The sequence below is a fragment of the Myripristis murdjan genome, chromosome 17, assembly GCF_902150065.1.
Source record: "Myripristis murdjan chromosome 17, fMyrMur1.1, whole genome shotgun sequence".
Taxonomy (NCBI): domain Eukaryota; kingdom Metazoa; phylum Chordata; class Actinopteri; order Holocentriformes; family Holocentridae; genus Myripristis; species Myripristis murdjan.
This window is the reverse complement of record NC_043996.1, coordinates 22,125,691-22,146,228: the sequence shown is the minus strand read 5'-3', so window position 1 is coordinate 22,146,228 and position 20,538 is coordinate 22,125,691. Positions and strand designations below refer to the sequence as shown.

The following is a 20,538-nucleotide window of genomic DNA, read 5'->3' as shown; positions in this document are numbered from 1 at the left end:
ATGACATAGCCCAATAGCTTAATGCTGGTTGTTAAGATTTTCAAGATCTCCAAAATGAAATTCTCTTCTAGTGTGACAGTAAAATCCACTAACAGTTATTATTAAATTTATGAGCTGCCTTGAACCCTGAAAAAAATGACATCAGGATGTAATCATCTGTTTGGAACATAGAAAAAACTGGCATTTAATGTGGCTTTATTTCCCCAAAAATGGTTATAACACGTTTTGGAATGAATATCCCCCCTTGCCAAGAAGATAAAGCCTACTTGTGAATTTTGCTAATCCTTAATCTGTACTGCTTATGAGTTTTAATAATCTATCTGCCATTAAAGCTACATTATCTCCAGTGAGCACCTCAGTCTCAAGACAGTATCAGGATCATTTTACCACTCTGGTACTTGAATCGTAAATTGACATATCATAAGTTCCATTCAGCAAAGACATTAAACCGTTTCCACATTCCCACCTGGAGAGAGAGGGAGGGAGAGAGCGAGAGAGAGAGGGGGGGGGGGGGGGGGGGGGGGAGAGAGAGAGCTCATTACTGCTCATGGTGTGAGTGCACGCTGCTCACCACGGACTGGAGGCCTGACTTCTTGGGAGGGTCTGGACGGCCCTGGCTACAGTGATGTATGGGCAGATGCATCAAATCGCACAAGATAAACAAGCGATGAGTTTCATCAGGGCCATCATAGCTTTAATTTGGCTGCCTAATGAGTCAGATCTAGTGGCGGAGATAAGAGTTGTCAGAGGCCCGGCTCTAATGAATTTCTTGCCACTTGTAATCAAGGTTGCCTGTCTGAGGGGGGATGATTAATGGAACCCTGGAGGATTCCCTCGGCCCTCAGCCTTCATTACAGCTAATGCATTCTCAGGCAAATTAACAGAGAAATGCAGGCACAAGCCAACGGGGAAGGAGAGAGAAAGAGAAAGAGAGGGGAGAGAAAAGGGGGTAGAATAGGAGGGAGTGAATGGAAAAGAGGATCAATGTGCGCAAAAGGAGGGTGAAGAGGAAGAGGAGAAAGATGGGGTTGTGGGTGTGAAGCCCTGAGACTTGTGGCAGGAGAGAGATGCACTGAAACCCACTGATTAGTAGAGGGTCAAGGATATGGAAATGAGCATGGTGGAACGGGTACAGGGCAGGGAAGAACATGGATGTATGTTAGGTTGCCGGTCAGACATGATGGAGGGGATGCCTTGATGAATGGATATTCAGGGGTTTTCAGGAGGGACTGGGGATGAATACTCATCATGGGAGATGGTCAGAGGGAGAGAGCAGACTGAGTGTAATTACTGGTTAAAGAGGTAAAAAAGGGGAGCTGTTTGGCTCTACTTAAGATGAAAAAGACATGGAGACCTGGGCCGGTATTTGGGGAGAAAGGCACAGTAAGAAATGGCAACCCTATTGAATCAAACAAACATTTTACACAAACTACTACTCAGCGTCACCTTGATGGAACATTTATATTGTGAGTGTGCATGCAATTAACTGCTTGCTAAAGAGACTGTTAGACTGGCCTGTGGCCAAGAGCTCCTACATGTTATGGAAATATGGATTTAATGTTTGCAAATATGGTTTCGTCAGGTCTTTGCATACCCATCCATCAGCCTCAGACCCACCTCTGCAATCTGGGAGGCAATTTGTCTGAGGAGAGGTGGGCGGCAGAGAGCCCTCCTCACTGTTTAGCTGGCCCTGATGAAATATCAAAACACACAGCAGTGCATGCCAGCACTGTACTCGCACCACCACAAACACAAGTGGCTGGGGTCTGCGAAAGCATGGCAGTAACACAGTGCATGCATTATAATAAACACGAGATATTTTAGTAGTATCTTTCACAAAAGGTTAATTGTTATTTATGAGTTTATTTGAGCAAGGCCTTACAATTTCAACATCTGGGAGTCAACGTGCGTGAGCTTGCATCTCAAGCCAGCACTAGAAGGAAGGAGGGAGTAAGGAAGGAAGGAAGAAAAATGAAAGACAATCAGGTGATGAAGCACAACAATGAGAGAGGAAGAGGATGAAGATATGCCGAGACAAGATTAGCAGGAAATGAGAGGTGGATTAGTGAGGGCTTGACTCTTCTGGACACTGAAACCTTTCACTTTTCCCCACTGTGTTGTGCTGCCTGACACTAAGCCCTGCTCTTTATCTTAATCCCCTTTCAGCCACCGTGGGGGGTCCCACGAGCAGGAAGTGAAGAGGTTACTTACCCACAGACTGGCCCGCTTCTACTCAGTTTATCTCATCATCCTATCCAATGATGACTTTATCAAATTTGCTCAATAAGGGACATGGGAAGGGACAAAGCTGGACAACATAATACTGGGTTGAAGTCGCGATGAAACTTTCAATTTCAACGGGAGTCTCCTCTTCTGGACAGGCTGCACTGATCACAGCATGACGAATAACAACATACATATATACAACAAATCAATAACAGAATACATACTACACATGTATTTGTTTATTTCCCAAATCCAGGGAAGGCTACATTGTTTTATTTGAGTGTTTACTAATAGGTCAACAGTCAGCCAAGCATCCAAGCATACAACAAGTAACTCTTTAGCTTTTGCTTTGTTTCACGTTCTGAACGTAAAGAGAAGGAATTACAATAGGAAAATTAACTCAACCAAAACAAAACAAAACAAAAAAAACAAACAAAAAAAGATATTTACATACTGCATTATAAATATGTCAAATGTACATCATTATACACAAGTACCAAAGATGGTCAGTTAATGTAGAAACATTGAGACCAAACAGAAGTACCTTCAAATATGCTTAAGGAGAAAGAAATTAAACAACATATCAAAATATGGTTCATGGGTCAAGGTGACCGTTGACCTAAAACCAGTTCAATTTGTTTGCCTAGGAGGAGCATGTCTTCAGATAGAAGTATTAAGCTAATATGTACACTTCATGTAGTGTCTGGGGGAAAAAAAACACGCCTTTGAAAGACTATATTTAGGCAGGTTTCTAGTTTTTTTCAGTGTCTATGTAAATAAGACAGGGGTTGTTCTGGCCCTGTGGGTTCAGGTAATCACTGTAAAGAACATATTTTACACATCGAACTCCCTTCTCATCCTCTCAAGACACTGAAATGTATTTAATTCCATGAAATGTGTTGGTCCGGTAAAGACTTGTACCCATTCACACCGGAAAGAAGTATCATTGTACAGTACCGTTGTAATCAATTCAAATGTAATCTGGCCGAATCTGTGGCCAGTTTTGGGTTTCTCCGAGATATAACGATCTCCCGGATTCACAAACCTCCTCCACTGACCACGTATTCATTTTTGCCGGGCTTTGAAAAACTCAAAGACTGTAAAACAACAATAAAACCATGTGGATAAGGTACCGAGTTAATAAGTTGCTCTGTAAACATATATCCTGCCATTGTAAACCTATAAAACCAAGCTGGTTCAAAACCTTAAATGGCAGTAGAAGAAAGAAAGGGAAAAAACACTACAGATCTTGTGCCAATTCCACCTGAATGCATTTCTTGTCCAAGTCCTTCTTGCTATTTGAATTGGCTTGCCATGTCTCAACTGATACACACCAATACATTTGAATTCATGTTGAATTAATGTTAAAGAGTGTAAATCCAATTATACTTTCCTCTGTAACCCCCCATTCTCTTTCTAATTCCTAAATGTCAGTCACATCTCAGTTTTATACTAGAATGTATTTGGTTAAGTTCCTGCTATTAGGCTGAGAGGTCGGCAGGATGGGATCAAGTCACATAGGTTTGAGGGAAAGGGGAGGGATGTTTTTTTTTTTTTTTTTTTTTTTTTAAATGACTCCAAAAGTCAGAGTAAGTTCACACTGTTCATATAAGGGTAAGGTCAAGGAACGAGAACTACTTTTTACAGAGGTCTGTACATGAAAACACCGTTATGCTCCCAAATTTTCACTGCAGGTGTTTGTCTTTTCTCCAGTGTCCTTTCTCCAATGTTTATGAAGAGAAATGCCCAGTCGCTCTCTGTTGCACACAATCACAGACAAATATATAAGCACACGGGTATGCACACACATACTGCACACGTGTGCACGCTCACACATACGCGCACGCACACACAGTACCATATATTTCACAGCAACAATTGAGGAAACGCGTTTGTGAGTGCCAACGTTAGGCATTTGGCCACAGGAGGTGAGTAGATATTCCATTACGCTTACGGTTTGAAAACGCGTGCGTCGCCATCAAACTACAACCAACACAGTCTATTCGAGCCAAAAATTACTGCAACAAAGAGTTCATAATGGTACAATTTCCCTGTTTCAATCAACCTTTTAAATTTGAATGAATTCTGATTGAAGAGGCATCTTTACAAAGCCATGTGGCTCAATGGTCATAAAACATTAAGCCCCTTAATTGCTTTATAATCATGGATGCTTTGCAGCAGGATCATGATAAGGGTGGCAGAGGAAATGACTCACTTTCACCCAATAGGCATCGTGTAATCAACTCTTTTATGATGATCTCAACCTTTCCTGTGCATTAACTATGAATCACGTGGACTTGTCATCTATAACTTCTTTGCCTAAGTGTATGAATAGTATGTCACGAGTTTCATAGCTGTGTTCAAGTCGTACATCATTACTAAAGCTGTTAAGCCATTGATACAATGAAAGAGTTTGTTTTTTTTTCTCCTCCCACTTGACTGTGTTGCCACTGGTAAAATCCTCACAGTTTTATATTATTACGCTTAAGATTTGGAAGTTTTCTTTTCATACCGGTTAAAAACCCATTTCACGTTCCAGACGGGGAAGACACAAAAGGAAATGTTCAAGCATTAAAGAAATGCTTTTCGTAGGGTAGGTGTGAATGCCAAAGTGTAAGTCATTTGTTTGGTTGATGCTTAAAAAACACAAAGCTTAAAGCTGATCATGATCATTTCTGACCAAGATTTATCTCTGTAACAATAATGTGAATTAAACAAATAAAAAACTAATAATAATAATAATAATAATAATACTATCAAAAAACATTGTATAGTGTCCACTGGGCATACCACCCCAACACCCACTTCTTTCAGCGTAGTGGAATATCAGCGTTCTGTCCGTCCCTCCTGTCAGCTCTCCATTGGTACTAAATCTGGGTTACACAGTATGAAACAGAGGAGCAAGAGAGCACTGGGAAGAGTTGGAGGTGGTTACTGGGTAATGTATGTAGGTCACACAGGTTGTGTGTTGGTCTGCGGCCGCTCTCCGACTCCTACATGATGCTGATACTGCGGTTGAGCTCGCACTGGGCGTTGTTGTTGATGTTGGGATTGGGATTGCGGCGGCTCATGTTGGGGGTGGGCACGGAGTTCAGGCCGCTGGTGTCGTTGGGGCAACCGTGCTGAACCAAGATGTCAACACACTCCTGGCTCCCGGCTCGCCGCGCGTACGACAAGGGTGTCTGGCCACGTGCGTCCCGGCTCTTCACGTCCACACCATACTGCAGAAGATGACAATGGGTGTAAAGCAGAGAGAGCGGAAAGAAGATATACATATGTGATTTTGAACATATTTTGCACCAATATTTTCACCTCTATTTGCACTAAAACACCATCTACATATCAACTAACTCCTGCTTGAATAATAAATGCCAACAACTGCCCAAACGAGTGACCTAAAAACTCTGATGTGTTTGCATTTCCACCAAACCCCAAAGGAGAGCAAATGTAATGCAAATAAAGAGGAAATGTCGAGTGTCGAGTGTGTCGTGTCGTGTGCTTTATCAACCTCATGATAAAACAACTTTAATAATCCGAGTTTGCCGTCGCTCTCCTGTTTTTAAGAATGTCTAGTACTCCAAACCAAAGGCCCCAAGGAACTTGGAGATTACTATCTTGGATGCAGGGACCGTTTTGGGGCCCAATAACACAAAACCTGTGGCAGGTATATGGGTTCCTTGTCACTCTAAAGAGTTCCTGTGTTTTGGGGACAGTTTCTGCAGTGAAAAAGTGTGAATGACCGTGATCGTCCTGACCATTCCCTTCAAAGTCAGAGCCTACTCACCCAGATGAGCAGCTGTGTGATGACTACGTTGGCCATGGCGCAGGACAGGTGCAGCGCAGTACGTCCGTCTCCATCCCCGTAGGTCTCATTAACCTCCTCCTTGGTGCCGTGGGCCAGCAGCACCACTACCAACCTAAGGTCATCTTCCACCACTGCCCGAAGCAGCTGCTGCCCCAGGGGCACGTCCGACTGGGGTAGTCCCACCAGGAACAGCTTCTGCTCATACTTGGCTCGGATCCAACGCTCTTTCTCCTCCCTGGAGAAAAGGAAAAGTCAGGAGCGATACAGGTCAGCAAGGTGACACAAGACCCACTCACCGTCAGCAATTAAGTAAAAACTCAGAGGCCAAAATTTAAGAACAAAAACACAAACAGAAAGGGGGATGTAAGCACAAGAGAGGAATACAACAGTAATTGCTACAGAAAGAGACCCATTGGTGTAAAGTAGCATTTCGCAATTAACAACGAATCGCAAAAAAAAACATTATCTTCTACTACCACAGTGAGAAATAGTATGGTGAGATAAAGTTGTAGAGATGACAGAATGCCAAAAGGTGTGATTCTTCAGGCAATATCCCACTTTCAAGTGATTATGGTCGACAGCGAGAGGGTTAGAGCCCAGCCAGCTTTCTAAAGGTTACACATTGTGAACGACATGTCTGCTGTGGACAATACAGGAAGGAGGGGGACATATTTTTATCTGCGCTGTCGGCTGTCAGTCTCAACTGGTGGATCCCCCCACAAAAGAGGCAGTGTGTCTCAGAGCCCCGGTCTCCCTAGGGGTAGCTGAGTCCTGAGTCAGATCGATGGGGCTGAATGGCAGCCAGAGAGGGACGCAGGGATCTGGGGCTCCTACACTTCAGCCCGGCGCAGAGAATAGAGACAGAGGGAAGGCTCCTTCCTCTATCGCCGGGCAGAATTCTATCTATTGCTCTCCATCTTGACCCCCGTTTCTTTCTCTGCCCACACACAAACTGTCCAAATAAGAAAGAAAAAAAAAAATCAATATCAATATGTGAATGACTGAGCATGCCCAGTGTGGCACTGACCCTGTGACCCTGTCAGCCGGTGTGATAAGGGGAGCAAAAAGGGGCTGTTGTTTGGATTTGTGGGTGAGTGACAGTGAGAGGCAAGGGTTTGTGCGGATAAGTCGGAGCGGCGTCACTGGCTAGAGTGACAAGGCTCTCGTGGGACTCTCTATCAGTGGGCTCGGGCATGAACGTGGCCTACCATCAGCCAGCATGTACAAACTGACAATGCAATTCACTTTGGTCCCAGTATTCAATAATCACAGTGAAAGACTCATCAAAATGGAACTAAAATGAAAGATGGCACCTTCTGGGTGACCTGTGGAATATTTTTTTTTTGTGATTTAATGCTAAAATATTAAAATATCAAATTAGAATAGAATATATCATATCCCATTTAAGCAGCGTCCCAACCGATGTTTTGATTACAGCAGCTGAACTGACAAAAACGACTAGGTCAATATTAATCACTCCTACGACCTCAGCAATAGCAGCTAAGTGTCAAGGATGCCAACCTCACACAGACAGTGACCATTTTCAGACTCATATGTTAGCTGCCAGACTCACTTCACAGACCACTCCATCTTGTACAGAAGAGCCTGGCACCGGCCCTAACTACAGGGGTTAAGTGTCTGATGGGAGAGGGGGCAAGCCTTTGTGAGTGCCCGAGCACAGATTGATTAACTGCAAAACACCGCTGGAAGCTCATAAAAACAACTCAGCTTCACAACTTAAAATAGTGCTTAATCTATTGCACCTTCTCGCCCATGGGTGCATTACTGTAAGTTATGATGATGCAAGAAAATGTAGAAGAGAGTGTGCTTTTTTCCCCCCAAAACCGCAGCAAATCTTCTTTTTAAGGATGAGGGCACTGTGTGAACAACAATGTGCCCTTAATGGCAGGCAATTGCAGTGGCTTGGAGTTTTATGGTGTAAGCCCTTCATCAATCCCTACTCAGTCATTATGTGAGGACAAGCCTGTTAGCAAATCAATTGGCCTTAGAACCAGCGGATTGCTCCGAACAGGAAGGGACATTCCTGCCCTCCCCTCTTGTTTCCGGTGGAGGAATAAAGTCTTTTGAAAGCAAGTGTCTTTTTTTTTTTCTATTTAAGACGATAAAGTATGTTTGAAAACTCAATATGTCCCACTGGGTAATCCTCAAGGCAAAATCTACAACCTTGCATGGTTTAGCATAGATCTAAACATGGTTTAAAAAAACCACTAAGGGCTGTTGTCCAAAGTTTGCTTCAGAAAGCTAGAGCATGAATGGGATGCCGAATCTGTAGAGCCCAGTGAATTGATATGAGCTAAATGAGGCAGAAAGTTAGCACCAAGATGTGAAACAAAAAGGCTGAAGAGAACCATTAAGAAGATGTCAACGTCTCAGAAAGGAGCCCTGAGGACACTTTGTTGGCCTCCGCTACAAAATCAGCCCCGAAGACCTCAGGAAAAGACCTCACTGCTGATGCTCAGCTCCAAATTCAACCACCGTTTTTTTTTTTTTTTTTCTTTTTTTTTTTTCTTTCAGCCAGTTCAGTTTAAAAAAGAAAAAAGCAGCCAGGCAGTGGTTTTGCAAATTCCTCAGCTGCTGCCACTTGAAAGATAGAGTGTGAAAGGAACTGAAATGGTAATCCCGCCTCTGTCTTTTGTTTGAAACAGAAAAACAATCCAAACAGAGGTAGGGTTTAGACAGTCAGGGGGAAAACTGAGACCCTTGAAAAGGACACTTCCTCACCACAGGAGGAAGAAAAATAAAATCAGCAGATTTAGCATGTCAAAGCGCCAGGAGGAGGGGGGGCAGTGAATTTTCTCAGCATGGGGGGATATTTAGGAAATCAAACTGATGGTTACTCTCCACACACACACACACACACATATGCACACATGCCTACCCATAGGCACAGACACCAATTTCCCCACCCCTGTGCAAATACTTGTTCTAAATTTCTCTGTTGCTTAGGGGACAGAGGGGAGCTTAAAGTTCCCAATAAAAATGCCTGTGTCTCCTTGAAGTAAAAACAACTGGTGTTTGCTTCACCACAAACTTCCTCAATCCTTTGGCGCTATCTCAAAGCATTACGGACGTATTGTCTCCGAAGCCTGTTTAAATGAATTTCATAGTAATCCAAGCATCAAAACACTGAAAGCATCCTGAGTCAAACTGGAAATGGGTTTCTTGTGTCGAGCTGGTGTCCCCTTTCGTTTGTCTATGCACAGCCCACCTAGATAATGGCAGCATCAACAGTAGAAAGCCTTCGAAAAAAGGCCCCTTTTATAATTCTATTAGAGTTCTGTCCCTTCAGCCCTGAGCTAAGCAATGGATTCTGACCCTGACTTAATTAAGTGGCAAATGGCGGAATGATTCTCCTAAACCCAGCCCACAGAGTCAAGAACACATGACTGCATTCAAATAAAGAGGGACAAACAAGGATAATTAGTCAAGCCTGAAAGACAAAGGCAAATGGGAATTTATAGGGGGGGAAGAGAAACTGAGACGGAGGGGGTGGAGCCAGAGCCGGAGTAGCCACAGAATGACCAATCTGACTGCCTGCAATAAAGGTGCATTGGTCCATAGGAAGAGGAGGAGGAGGAGGAGGAGGTGGTGGTGGCGGAGGAAGAGTCCATCCCACCACAAGCCCATCTTTCAAACACCAACTTGGTCCTCCTAAACAATCAAAGGTTCTCCAGTGCCTCCTCTTCCCTGCGCCTCAAAATGCACTGCGGACACATCAAATAGACGCACTGAGGGGAAGAAATGGAGGAGGGGGGGTGGAATCTCGGGGTTGACCAGCCTGAACAGACCTCACAGTGGGGGTGGGCAACTTGTATGGGACTGATTCCCATGCAGCCAGCAGCTTCATTTCCACATACTGAGGGTAGAGGGAGAGAGAGAGAGAGGGAGAGAAAGAGAGAGAGAGGGGAAGAGACAGAAAGGGGGCTGAGAGGAAAACGACAGAGATGAAAAAAAAAAAAAAGCACACACAACAGGGAAAGAGAGCTGGGCCCCAGAGCATCAAAGGTTGCTAAGGGCGAGAAATGAAGGAGCAACACAGTAAACGGCAAAGCAGAACCGCTAAATAAGGCCCCCTATGGTCGGCTGGGTACAGTTTAGAAATGTTATCCTCTGCTCCAAGAATAACAACTGCAAAAAAAAAAAAAATTTCACTCCAGAAAAAACATTTTGATATCTGGAGTGGATGCTTTCCGTGCCGCAGCTTCCAGAGTGCAGTCTGAACACAGAGCCGGACCAGAATCAAAAGGTTGTTTTGTTGAGCCATGGCTCTATAGAGAGGCCAGTGAGAGAGCATCTGGGCGCCCTAGGCAGAAGGATGAGTTGAATATATTGTGACATTAATGAGGTTGTCAGACTCCTCATGATGGAGTGGCTGTGTTTTTGTGCCAGCAAGACTAACACCCTTAAATGCTCACGCTGTTAACCCCTGCTGAACCCTTTCCCTCACCGACAAAGCTGAGGGGACGATAACACATGTGCTGCTTATGCGTGCAGCCCACCTCACGTACACACACGAGAACGTTTTTTTTTTTTTTTTTTTGTAAAGGAGGTACAATCCACTTTCTTTCAGGCCATCAATTACATTTTGCAAACACAAAGATTTCTTCCCATAATAAATGGAAATTTGGTAATGATAACAATGTTGAAGCTAAAATGTATGCTGAATGAACTGACTAAGCTGTAATGAATCGGCCCTGCATCTACATCTACCTGGCTCTGAAACCCTGTGGCATGTGGGTAATTAGTGACTGTGGTACCACTTCTCCCACACAGGGCTAATTACTGACCTGTGGGTTTCATTTAGAGAGAGAGAGAGAGAGAGAGAGAGAGAGAGAGAGAGGGAGGGAGCAAGCACTACATGGGAAGACCCAGTCATTCATTTGTCTTAATTAATTACTCTACCTCCACCAGGGCTCCTGGCAAGGCCAGCTATTCTAAAGGCTCTTCTGAGAGTTGGCGTTCCAGCACCCCTAACCTGTGAGTAGCCCGGGAGCCTCGCTCAGTGTTTTGGGGACTGATCTGGAGGACGGAGACTGGCAAGGCCATTACTGATAGATCCCTGAACAGGTTTAACAGAGTCTAAATGGCCACCAGCACCGATCTTATGAATGCAAGTCACAGCTCGGGAGGGTGAGCCAAGACCCTGCTACCGGAGTGGAGGGAGTTAAAACTAGCAGCGGGTCCAGGTTTGGAGAGGTTAGCGGTGTGATTCATTTTTATTACCGCGCAGCCCCTGCAGGCGGCAGGAGTGGCAAATTATTTCTGAAACAAAGTGGAGGGCTCTCATCAGAGCTATTACCTGCCTGTGGCCGAGGGCAGCACGGAGCCTACAGAGGGTGACAGTGAGAGGCCCGCGTCAGTGAGGGATAGCCGTCCACATCCGTCCACGCTCCAGGACATCTACCCCAAATGAGAAGTAGTGTGTGTGTGTGTTTGTGTGTGTGTGTGTGTGTGCAAGTTGAGGATGAGGTTAAAAGTAGCTGTTGGACCTCCCCCACTGTATTCGTCAAAATAGTCGGTGGTGTTTTCTATCACAAGCATGCCAAGCAATTAGAGGTGACGTGCAAAACACGACGACTGCCAGGTGCTAATTAAATGAACAACTCCCCTCCAATATGCTGACTGCAGAGATCAGCCAGAATGCAAGGCTCCACAGATTTATTATCACTGATTTAATTGTAGCCTGACCAAATCTAACTTCTCCCTTCATTGTAGTCTTATGCAATAAAAATGGTGATTAGGTGACATACATATGCATGAATGTATGTATATACATATCCCATTACAAAGCCTGTAATCAGTCTGATGTACACCAGTAATTTCAGTGTTGCTGTGCGGATCTGCGTACGACAAATCTATATATTGTATTCCCTCCATTCAGAATATCATAAGCTAAACCAATCTTGTGGATGAATGCCTTTTAAGTTAAATCTCAAAAAGACAAGGTGTAAAACTAGTCTTGCAGTAGACATTCAATCAGATGCTGAGTTGATATTCAGGTAGTTACTGAATCGTTTAGATTAGGTGTCACTAATGTTTAGTGGGAGTCGGAAGCCATATACTGGCTGCCTGGCTGCCATCACAAAGCTGCTACATGTCACCAAAGTGACACAATTAAAATCCTCATATATGCTCCCCTCAAGTTAAGGGGTGCATACAGAGTTGTAGGGTGAGGGCTTATGGGTTAGAGGGAAAAAAGAAAATAAATGCATACCATTAAGTTCCAAAGCAGCTACTATGCAACTCATAATAACGCAAGATTGCTCAATAGCAACACTTTACTTTCTGATAAATCACTACACCACAATGGTATAAAGATTAATCCGTATAAATATTATCAGCATTTCAATAAAATTTGGTCATTTATGATATTTTCAACAGCTGTGTTTGCCTGAAGATTAGTTATGCTGTTAATAAGATCTGGTGTTTGACAGTGAAAACTAATGGAGATTCTGCTGTGGGAAAAGATCTGATTTTCCAGACAATGAAGAACCTCCCCGCCCAAGGCGACATGGGACTGACAGTGGTAGGAGAGGAATCAACATCAATAATCTTTTATCAAGTCTATGGTGGAGCACTTTAGCCTAGATACCATTCAATAAATAACTGTAGGCCATCATTCAATTCAGAACTGGCCCGAGTGGGGAGAATGAATTGAAGAGGAAAAGGTTTTCTTAGACTCATGGTAGATAAAAAATATCTATCATTTTCCAAAGGATCTTTAAAGGTGACTAGGAAGTGAAAAATTAGTGGTCCTTACACATGCACATAAACAGCTCTTTGCTGAAGCTGTGAACCAGCAAACAGTGATTTTGGTGTACTGATGTGCATTCTGCAGCTCCATTAACAACAAACAGGAAACTGACTTTGCGGACTTGTACACTGCTGGAGCTTTTGTACTGAATCAAGCGTCATTTAATGGAAATTCTACCAGCTCACATCCATACGATGTACTGTATTCCACAGAAAATCATGATGGATACAGTCACGGTTATCTTTTCCATATTTTGGACTAAATGGTTGTCTGGAGTCAAACACTGGTGTGACAAACCTGCCCCTCTTGTTTCTGGTTACAGGAAGTGAGAGGGAACGTCCACAGACAGATTAGGATATAGGAGTCATTACTGGGCCCATTACTGGGGTTAGGTTGGTCTTTAGTTAAATATCAGATATTCATCAGCCACGTGGTCTGCTGCTGATATGATGGAGATTCTTTCCTGACCAGTGCTACGTAAAAACAATCTGTAAAACCTGAAATCAAATTGTATTTTCTTCTCACATTTTATTTACTAATTGTTTAATGATGCTTTTTGTCCATCATCAGTTATGGTGAGTAAACTGACAATGGGCCATGCCTTAAAGAGCTACAAGCCCTAAATTACTTAATTAATTTCATTCATGAGGTTTTCATTGGAGAGCTTTGGTGTTAAATTATGGTCGTAACACTGTTTTAGAAATGTTTCCATCTGGCCAAAAACTTCTGGTTTTGGCCAGATGAATACTTACATTTTTTAGCATGGAAATAGAAAATGTAAAGACAATCACAAAATATCAGCTATCAGGAGCTTGCGAACCAAAATATCAATACCAGGCTTCAAAAACACATTATGGCAAAATACCTTTTCAAAGCTGAAATTTTGCAGAATTGATTCATTGCATTCCTGGCAGAATACTGCATTTTGAAAAGAAAATAAAAACTTTTTTTTATCTTATATTTCTTAAATATCATATTATGCATTTCTTCTAATAAAAATAGTGTTAAACAATAAACAATACATTTTTAAAATCAAAATTCATTAATCTATTAATGACTCATTCATTTAATTGTACATTACAATGTAACACACAATATGAGCAAGGGTAAAACATAGAGATTCAGTCATAGCTTATAATACTAACAGGAAAACAACTTCATTGGTATGGTACTTTACCTCACAACATTACAAAGTGCTGTGATGTTTAAACAGTCGAATGCCAGTGGAGAAACCCTACAGTCTTGTCTTGTCTTTGCTGTGACAGACAGAGTGATGACCCGGCCCTGTGTGATGGATATGTGACAGGGCAGCTTGGGGCCTGGGGGCCTGGCCCTTGGGGTAAGCTTTAGCCATAATGGTGTGCTTAATTACCTGCACAGCCACACAGCAGGTCATTAGTCAGTCTGGGATGCTAGGCCTCACCTGTCACCAAGAGATAAACAATCCTCCTACCAGATCTGGGTACCTCAAAGGAGAGGCATCGCACTGGGGAGGGGGAAGTTAGGGCAGGGACGAGGTAAGGAGCAGAGTTTAATTTATAAGATACATATTTAACAGGTGGAAAGCTTTGTTTTCGCTCTAACCTTACAAAAAAGTAAGAAACTAAACATCTTCTTCGCATTCAACTTTTATGCATACTGTCACAAATCAAAGTTATAAATCTAAAAAAAAAAATTGTGTATATTCAGATCTTGCAGGGACAGTGGACTCTGTTTCAGAAGTGGCTTGGACTATTTGCTGTTTTCTCGATTAGCGCTATCATGTCAAGTGACTAACTTGATTTATTTGGAGCTAGTCAGGGCATTTATCAGGTAGGTGCAAAATGATGTCACACGCGACACCCTTTCCATGAGTTATGGTTTTAAAGTCGGGGTTGAGGAGGGAGAGATATACAGGACAGCAGATACAGTGATGCAAATATTAGACAGATGGATAAAACCAACATGAAACATAGCCTGCAGCATGTTGATGACTAAAAAGAGTATCGACACAGGCATTGTGGTCACCGAGTACAGGATGGGCTGATATTAAAGAATAAAAAACTGTACTCCTGTCTCAATAGCAGGGCAGTTATGTACTTCTGGTGCTTCAGCATGGAGCATTCTTGGTGCGAAATGCCTGTGCTGAAATGTGGGTGGCCAATAAAGGGCAGCTAATGGAGAGAAGAATGTGCTGGCTTCTCATTCTTTAATCTTGGTATGCTTCATTAACCAGCGCCTTTTTCTTTTAAAGGGCTGAGGTACTAACCTGGTGCTGTCAGTCCCCGGCTTTGTATACCCCTCCAAGGCCCCCTCCCACACGCTGTTGGCCATCGTATTACCAATGGCGGTCATCACCATGCTGAGCTCCACCGGCCAGTCATCCAGGTCGAGCGAGCGGACCCGAGACAGGTGGGTGCCCAGGTTCCTGTGGATCCCTGAGCACTCAATACAGATCAAGGCCCCGAGGTTCAAACTGGCCCAGTCTGGGTCTGGAAGACAGAGGACAGAAGATTGCATGATGATGACCTCCTTATTCTGTTACACAATAAAAAACACACTCTTCCAATGAAAGTGGTATGGCTGTGCTCAAAATTGTTTGACATAGGGGAGCCTCTTTTGGAAAAAGTGGTCTTGTGAAGGTTATACCTTCTCAAACCCAGTTATAGGGCCATGTAGAGCCCTAAAACTGGGCTAAACACAGTAAAATAAACAGTAGCCTATGGGTCTTTTCCATAAAAACATCTCACTAAATGATTAAAAAAAAAAAAAAAAATTCACTGTGTGTTGGTAACAATCACACAGATGGAGGTTAAAAAGATACACATTTCTACTTGCTTAGATGAATGAAATCTGGAGACCACCAGACAGTCTCAAAGCTGAGTGGAAATCATTCTGCAATTGCCATAAATTTACAACCATTGATTTCATGTCAGCTTGTGATATTAGGCTGTGTTACAATGACAGTAATATTCCATGTAAATATCTGACAGCAAATGTAGTGATCATCAACACTGAGCCCCATTGACTGCCATATATTTTACTCTGTTCAGCGGGTGCTCAGCACTGCCCCTGATGTCCAAAAGACTGCACTGCACCCTTTTTTTGTGTCAGCAGTTAATGGCTGTGGTTCAGCTTTCTCTCGCTATAGGCTTTGGTTATACTTCATCTGAATGGTCCTAGTAATGAAATTTACTGATCATAAGCAAAGTGGAAAACTAATTTAAAGCATAATTTATTTTAATCATTGTCAGTGAGAAAGAAACACACTGCATCTGCACTGGCCAAGTGTCGATGTTGTCGGGTAAAAACCCTGTATCTCAAAAATGTCAGCGTCTCAGAAACTGAGAAAAAGAGCCTCGCGATTAGCTTGACCACTATGCACTTTTCAGTTTGTCCAATGAGTTTTGAAAAGGTTTTCTGAGGCCATGAGGCCACGCACTGCCAGCAAATCCCGCAAAATCACTTTCGTGTAACTTATGAAACCATCTGGCCGTACACCAACCAGAGTGTCATTCAAAGCCATCAATGAGTGTCCTTTGAGGAACTAAAGGAACGGGCATGGTTAAGGAGATGACAGCAAGAAGGGAAGGTGCACCAAATTCCAAAACAGAAATGTGTATTTTCCTTATAAAAACAGCAAGAATCATGCACCAACATGATAATGAGCTAGCGACAAGCTGACTGATACGCTTGCCCACTTTTGCCAGTTGCTGCTGTTTGTTTGGTTTCTCACAGTACGCCATATGGCTTGTTTGTCTGATTGGACGAGCTGGATAACGATAGACAGATGGCTGATCCAATCACCTGCTACTTATATTTGTAAATGGCCGTTGCTATCGCCCCTTTTCCAGTTTGAACAGCCAAGACTGTGCTTGGTGAAGTGAACAGTGGAAGCAAAATTAGAGTATGGCTGTATAAATCTAACCATGCTTGCAAAAACAAAACAAAAATAAATAGGAAAAGAAAAAAATGGGTTGCACTTTTGTTCCAAATCAGTTTCCACCCTTGACTTTTCCATTGTGGTGAGGTGTTATACTCACTTGGTGCATCACAGTCGACACAGAAGCTGTTCCCCCGCACGTTCCTTATGGACTGAATGGCCACTGCATCACTTTGGCTGCCTAACCGGGACTGCAAACAAAAAGAGGAACACTGATTCAACAGGCAGAGATCACTGCAAGAGTAAGAGCTGGTTTCAAAGACAATCAGGGAAAGAGAGGAAAGGAAGAAGGTTTTCAAAGGCTTAGAGCAAGACCGAGGCAGAGAAAATATGAATATGAAAATGAGGCCTTATCTCCCCAGTATGCTGACACAAGCCGTGTTCTATCTCTGATGTCTGTCAGTTCTAATAAGAGATCCCCCACACTGCACTGCACCTGTCTGACAACCTCCCACATGTGACAGCTTGAAGAGGGTGAGGAGGGGCAGGGGAGAGTTGGGGTGCGATAAAGGCTTGGAAAAGAAGGAAAGAGAGTGTCAGTGAAGCAGCGGCATTGTTTCACGTTGCAGACGCTGTGGTACGACGGTAACATCACTGATCCTGTCCATTTTTTTAACATGGCTCTACGTGATCTTTGTCTCATGACCTCACCTTGTTCTTCATGCTCTCGCAGGACTGCAGGCTAGCGAAGATTTGGCTCTCGATTGCTTGGACCCACAGTTCCCTCTCCTCGTATGTAGACGCCTCGAAGTTCCACGTCTGTCCCGTCAGTGACACAATGATGAACTCGAAGGAATCCTCTTGCTCTGGAAAACACAAATAACTTACATGTTAGAAATGTAATATAAGAGCAACGTATGAGCATAAAGCAGAGGACACTCAGGTTTTTCAGGACTAAATCTGAAGCACTCATTTTCTCATTTCCTATACGGGTCCAATCCACTCGCACAGACTGACAGACACACGTTTGAAGCTGTGCTTAATCAGAATTGGACTATTTACTGTGTACACTGAGGATTTTCAAATGTGCCTTTGCTTCCATGCAGGTTTGTTCAAAACCTTGGCTTCTATGTCCTCCCCGTCCGTATGGTGGAAAATCTGCACCTGTCGCCAGGATGGAAACATTGCGTGTTACCTGGACTAACACCAGAGCGATGTCGGTAATGCAATCTGACTCTGCAAGTCGAAGCACAGCTCTGTGGTTGAGGCCCACCCATGCACAAATGCTAGATGTAGTGGGTGTCTTGTAAACTCAGCGCACATCTTTTGACAATTTCTCAAAAATTCAACTGCGTACATGGCAGGACACATCTTGATTGCATATTTGTGGAGTCAAACTGCTTTCCAAACCACTCTAATTATGTTGAGACCGGTCAACAGCGCCAAACAACCTACTTCATTTCCCTCAAGTTTTTGTGACTCAATAATTCACATTCTCCTTGATGTCTCTGGCGTTTAAGTATGCAGATTTGTAGATGTGCATCGTGAATCTGATGAGAGCGCTAGGCACATCGCAGGGTTTCGAGTGCATACAGACAGCAGCATGTGATGAACTACTGTAGCTTACTTTTCTTGTGTATCCACTCCCCCTCAACCTGCCTGGTCCACGTCGACTGCAGTCAGTAATTTCCCACATTTCCAGACTGACTTTCAACAATGCCCAGAGAACGGGTGTGAACTTTTTCCATCAGCTGTCGATCATACTGTATGTGACTGGAGTCAAGGTAAAACCTTGATAATGGATATTTAGTGAATGTTTTTCCACCTTCAGTAACATGTGAAGCAAATAATGCATATCAAACAACTTATTTGTGATTACTAGAAGAGGAGGAACAATTTACAACTTTCTTCAATATCTGAGAATATTTGGAATTTGAATGTTTATTTATACACATGTTTTTTGGTTTGTTTTTGTGCCAGTGTTGAAACCATTGGTTGTAAACTGCTTTTCCTGTTCCAGTAATCACAGATGCATTCATCACTGTGGTCCCTCTCAGTTTTTATGTAGCTGGAAAAAGCAACAGAGGTGGCACTAGCTCTTGTTGTCACCAGTTGAGAAAAATCAAGAGCTGTGTGCAAAACATGTGTCTTGTGGCTGCATGACATAATGGACCACTGACGCTACTGTTGGTGGAGAAATTGCTATCTCTGTTCCTGCTACGGTGAATTTCTCTCTAGAGGATTGCTGTATCTCAGTTCAAAATGGTGACTCGAGAAAAGAAGCTCTTGCTCTTTGATTAAGAGGGGCTGACACCAAAACCCGACATTCACTGTTGTTGCTATAGATGGTTGAAAAATCTGAAAGCCCATTGCATTTGCGCAAATATTTCAATGTGACATCACATTTGGCCAGTTGACCATGGGAATAAATACATGACATCTTCAAAATGGACCCAGGAATGCAAGGTACATTGCCAACGGTCAAGATCATGAGTCACAGAGATTAAGGATATGTCTGCACTGTGCCAAGTAAACTTAAAATTGCTGAGCTCCATCCACACTAGTGTTTTCAAGCCGGTTGTGCATACAGAGGCCTATGCACATTGCCTGTGCGTGTTCAATACTAGACTATGGCCTTGATCATTTGACAATGATAACATAAGCATTTTCACAAAGCTCCATTTTCCTCATTCACACTGCGGCGCCACGGCGGTGTTTTCACACGGTGACATCAACACTTTAGTGTGGACAGGTGAAAATGAAGAAAAAAAAATCATTTTCAGTTTTATATGGTTTAGTGGAAATACCTCAGTCAAGTTCTAAATCAGGTCTCATGTACAAGATAATCAACCATGTAAAGTGGAACCAGGTCTAAGGGCTTAAGGAAACCCTTAAACACAACTGTTTTTATTTACTAATTTTTGTAGATAAACACAAGCAGTACTACAAAATAAAATCCACATTCTCCTTTACACACACACACGCACAACACAGCATTGACACATTTATGGAAGCACTTGACCTTTGATTGTATTGTTTGCTCTTCTGTTCACACAGGAAGAAAATGCAACCAAATAATAGCACTGCATACTATGATACTTGATGAATATAAATGTATTTTACTCCACAACTTTTCAAAAGTTGCAGTGTATGAACTACAATGACATTTACATGAAGATAGTGTGTCTATAAATGATGACACAAGGATTACACAGCTTACTGTAGTGGACATTTAACAATTAAGAAATCAAGTGAGGGAAGTGACTGAGTTTTGAGTGTGTGGCATAATATGCACATGTAATGGCATTACTTTGGAATGACTACAAACTACAAACTCTACTGTTGCAATGCTAATGACTGGTGAATAAGTCAAAATGTATCAAACAGTCCACCAAAAGGGATTTACACACTCAATCATGCCTCCATCTTTGTATGAGCATGCAACAGCAGAGTGGCTGTTAGTGATGAAGGCGGTAACAAACCTGGGTCCAGCCTCTACTTCATCTGATTGCATCTTTCTCCAAAACAGGAGAAAGATATCTTCTTTTTGGGCCAAATTATACTGCCACGATTCTGCTTCTTGTTGTGAAGAAGAGACCAGCAATATTAAAAAAAAAAAAAAAAAAATTAAAGGAAGTGTTTGTTTGTGCAACTTTGACACTGACAGGCGGCGAGCTGGCCAAAAGACGAGCTGCCAGTGGAACAGCTCCAAGTTCACGACGTCATGCAGTAACCATTTTTTTCACAGTCTGCTGTAAAACCACTGCTTGCTACCCAGCAAAATTTCCAGACAACATCAATTCAACTTAATCCTAAACACATTGCTATTCTCGCATTAATTTGGAAAGTGGATTACATTTTTAGTGGTAC

The 20,538-nt window shown here is 42.8% G+C and overlaps 1 protein-coding gene across 3 annotated transcripts in view; it reads right to left on the bottom strand.

The window, feature by feature from the left end:
- Positions 1-2,460: 2,460 nt before the first annotated feature.
- The window catches only part of agap3 (ArfGAP with GTPase domain, ankyrin repeat and PH domain 3), a 125,663-nt gene continuing 107,585 nt past the window's right edge, over positions 2,461-20,538 (bottom strand). For 2 of the 3 annotated variants that reach the window (XM_030074030.1, XM_030074031.1), the window contains exons 14-18: positions 17,380-17,534; positions 16,829-16,919; positions 15,055-15,277; positions 6,011-6,266; positions 5,220-5,447 (exon numbers count right to left, since the gene is read on the bottom strand). In XM_030074030.1, the coding sequence (XP_029929890.1) occupies positions 5,220-5,447; positions 6,011-6,266; positions 15,055-15,277; positions 16,829-16,919; positions 17,380-17,534 (953 nt within the window). Of the gene's footprint in view, positions 5,448-6,010; positions 6,267-15,054; positions 15,278-16,828; positions 16,920-17,379; positions 17,535-20,538 lie in introns of all 3 variants that reach the window. The other variant, XM_030074028.1, reaches the window with a different exon arrangement.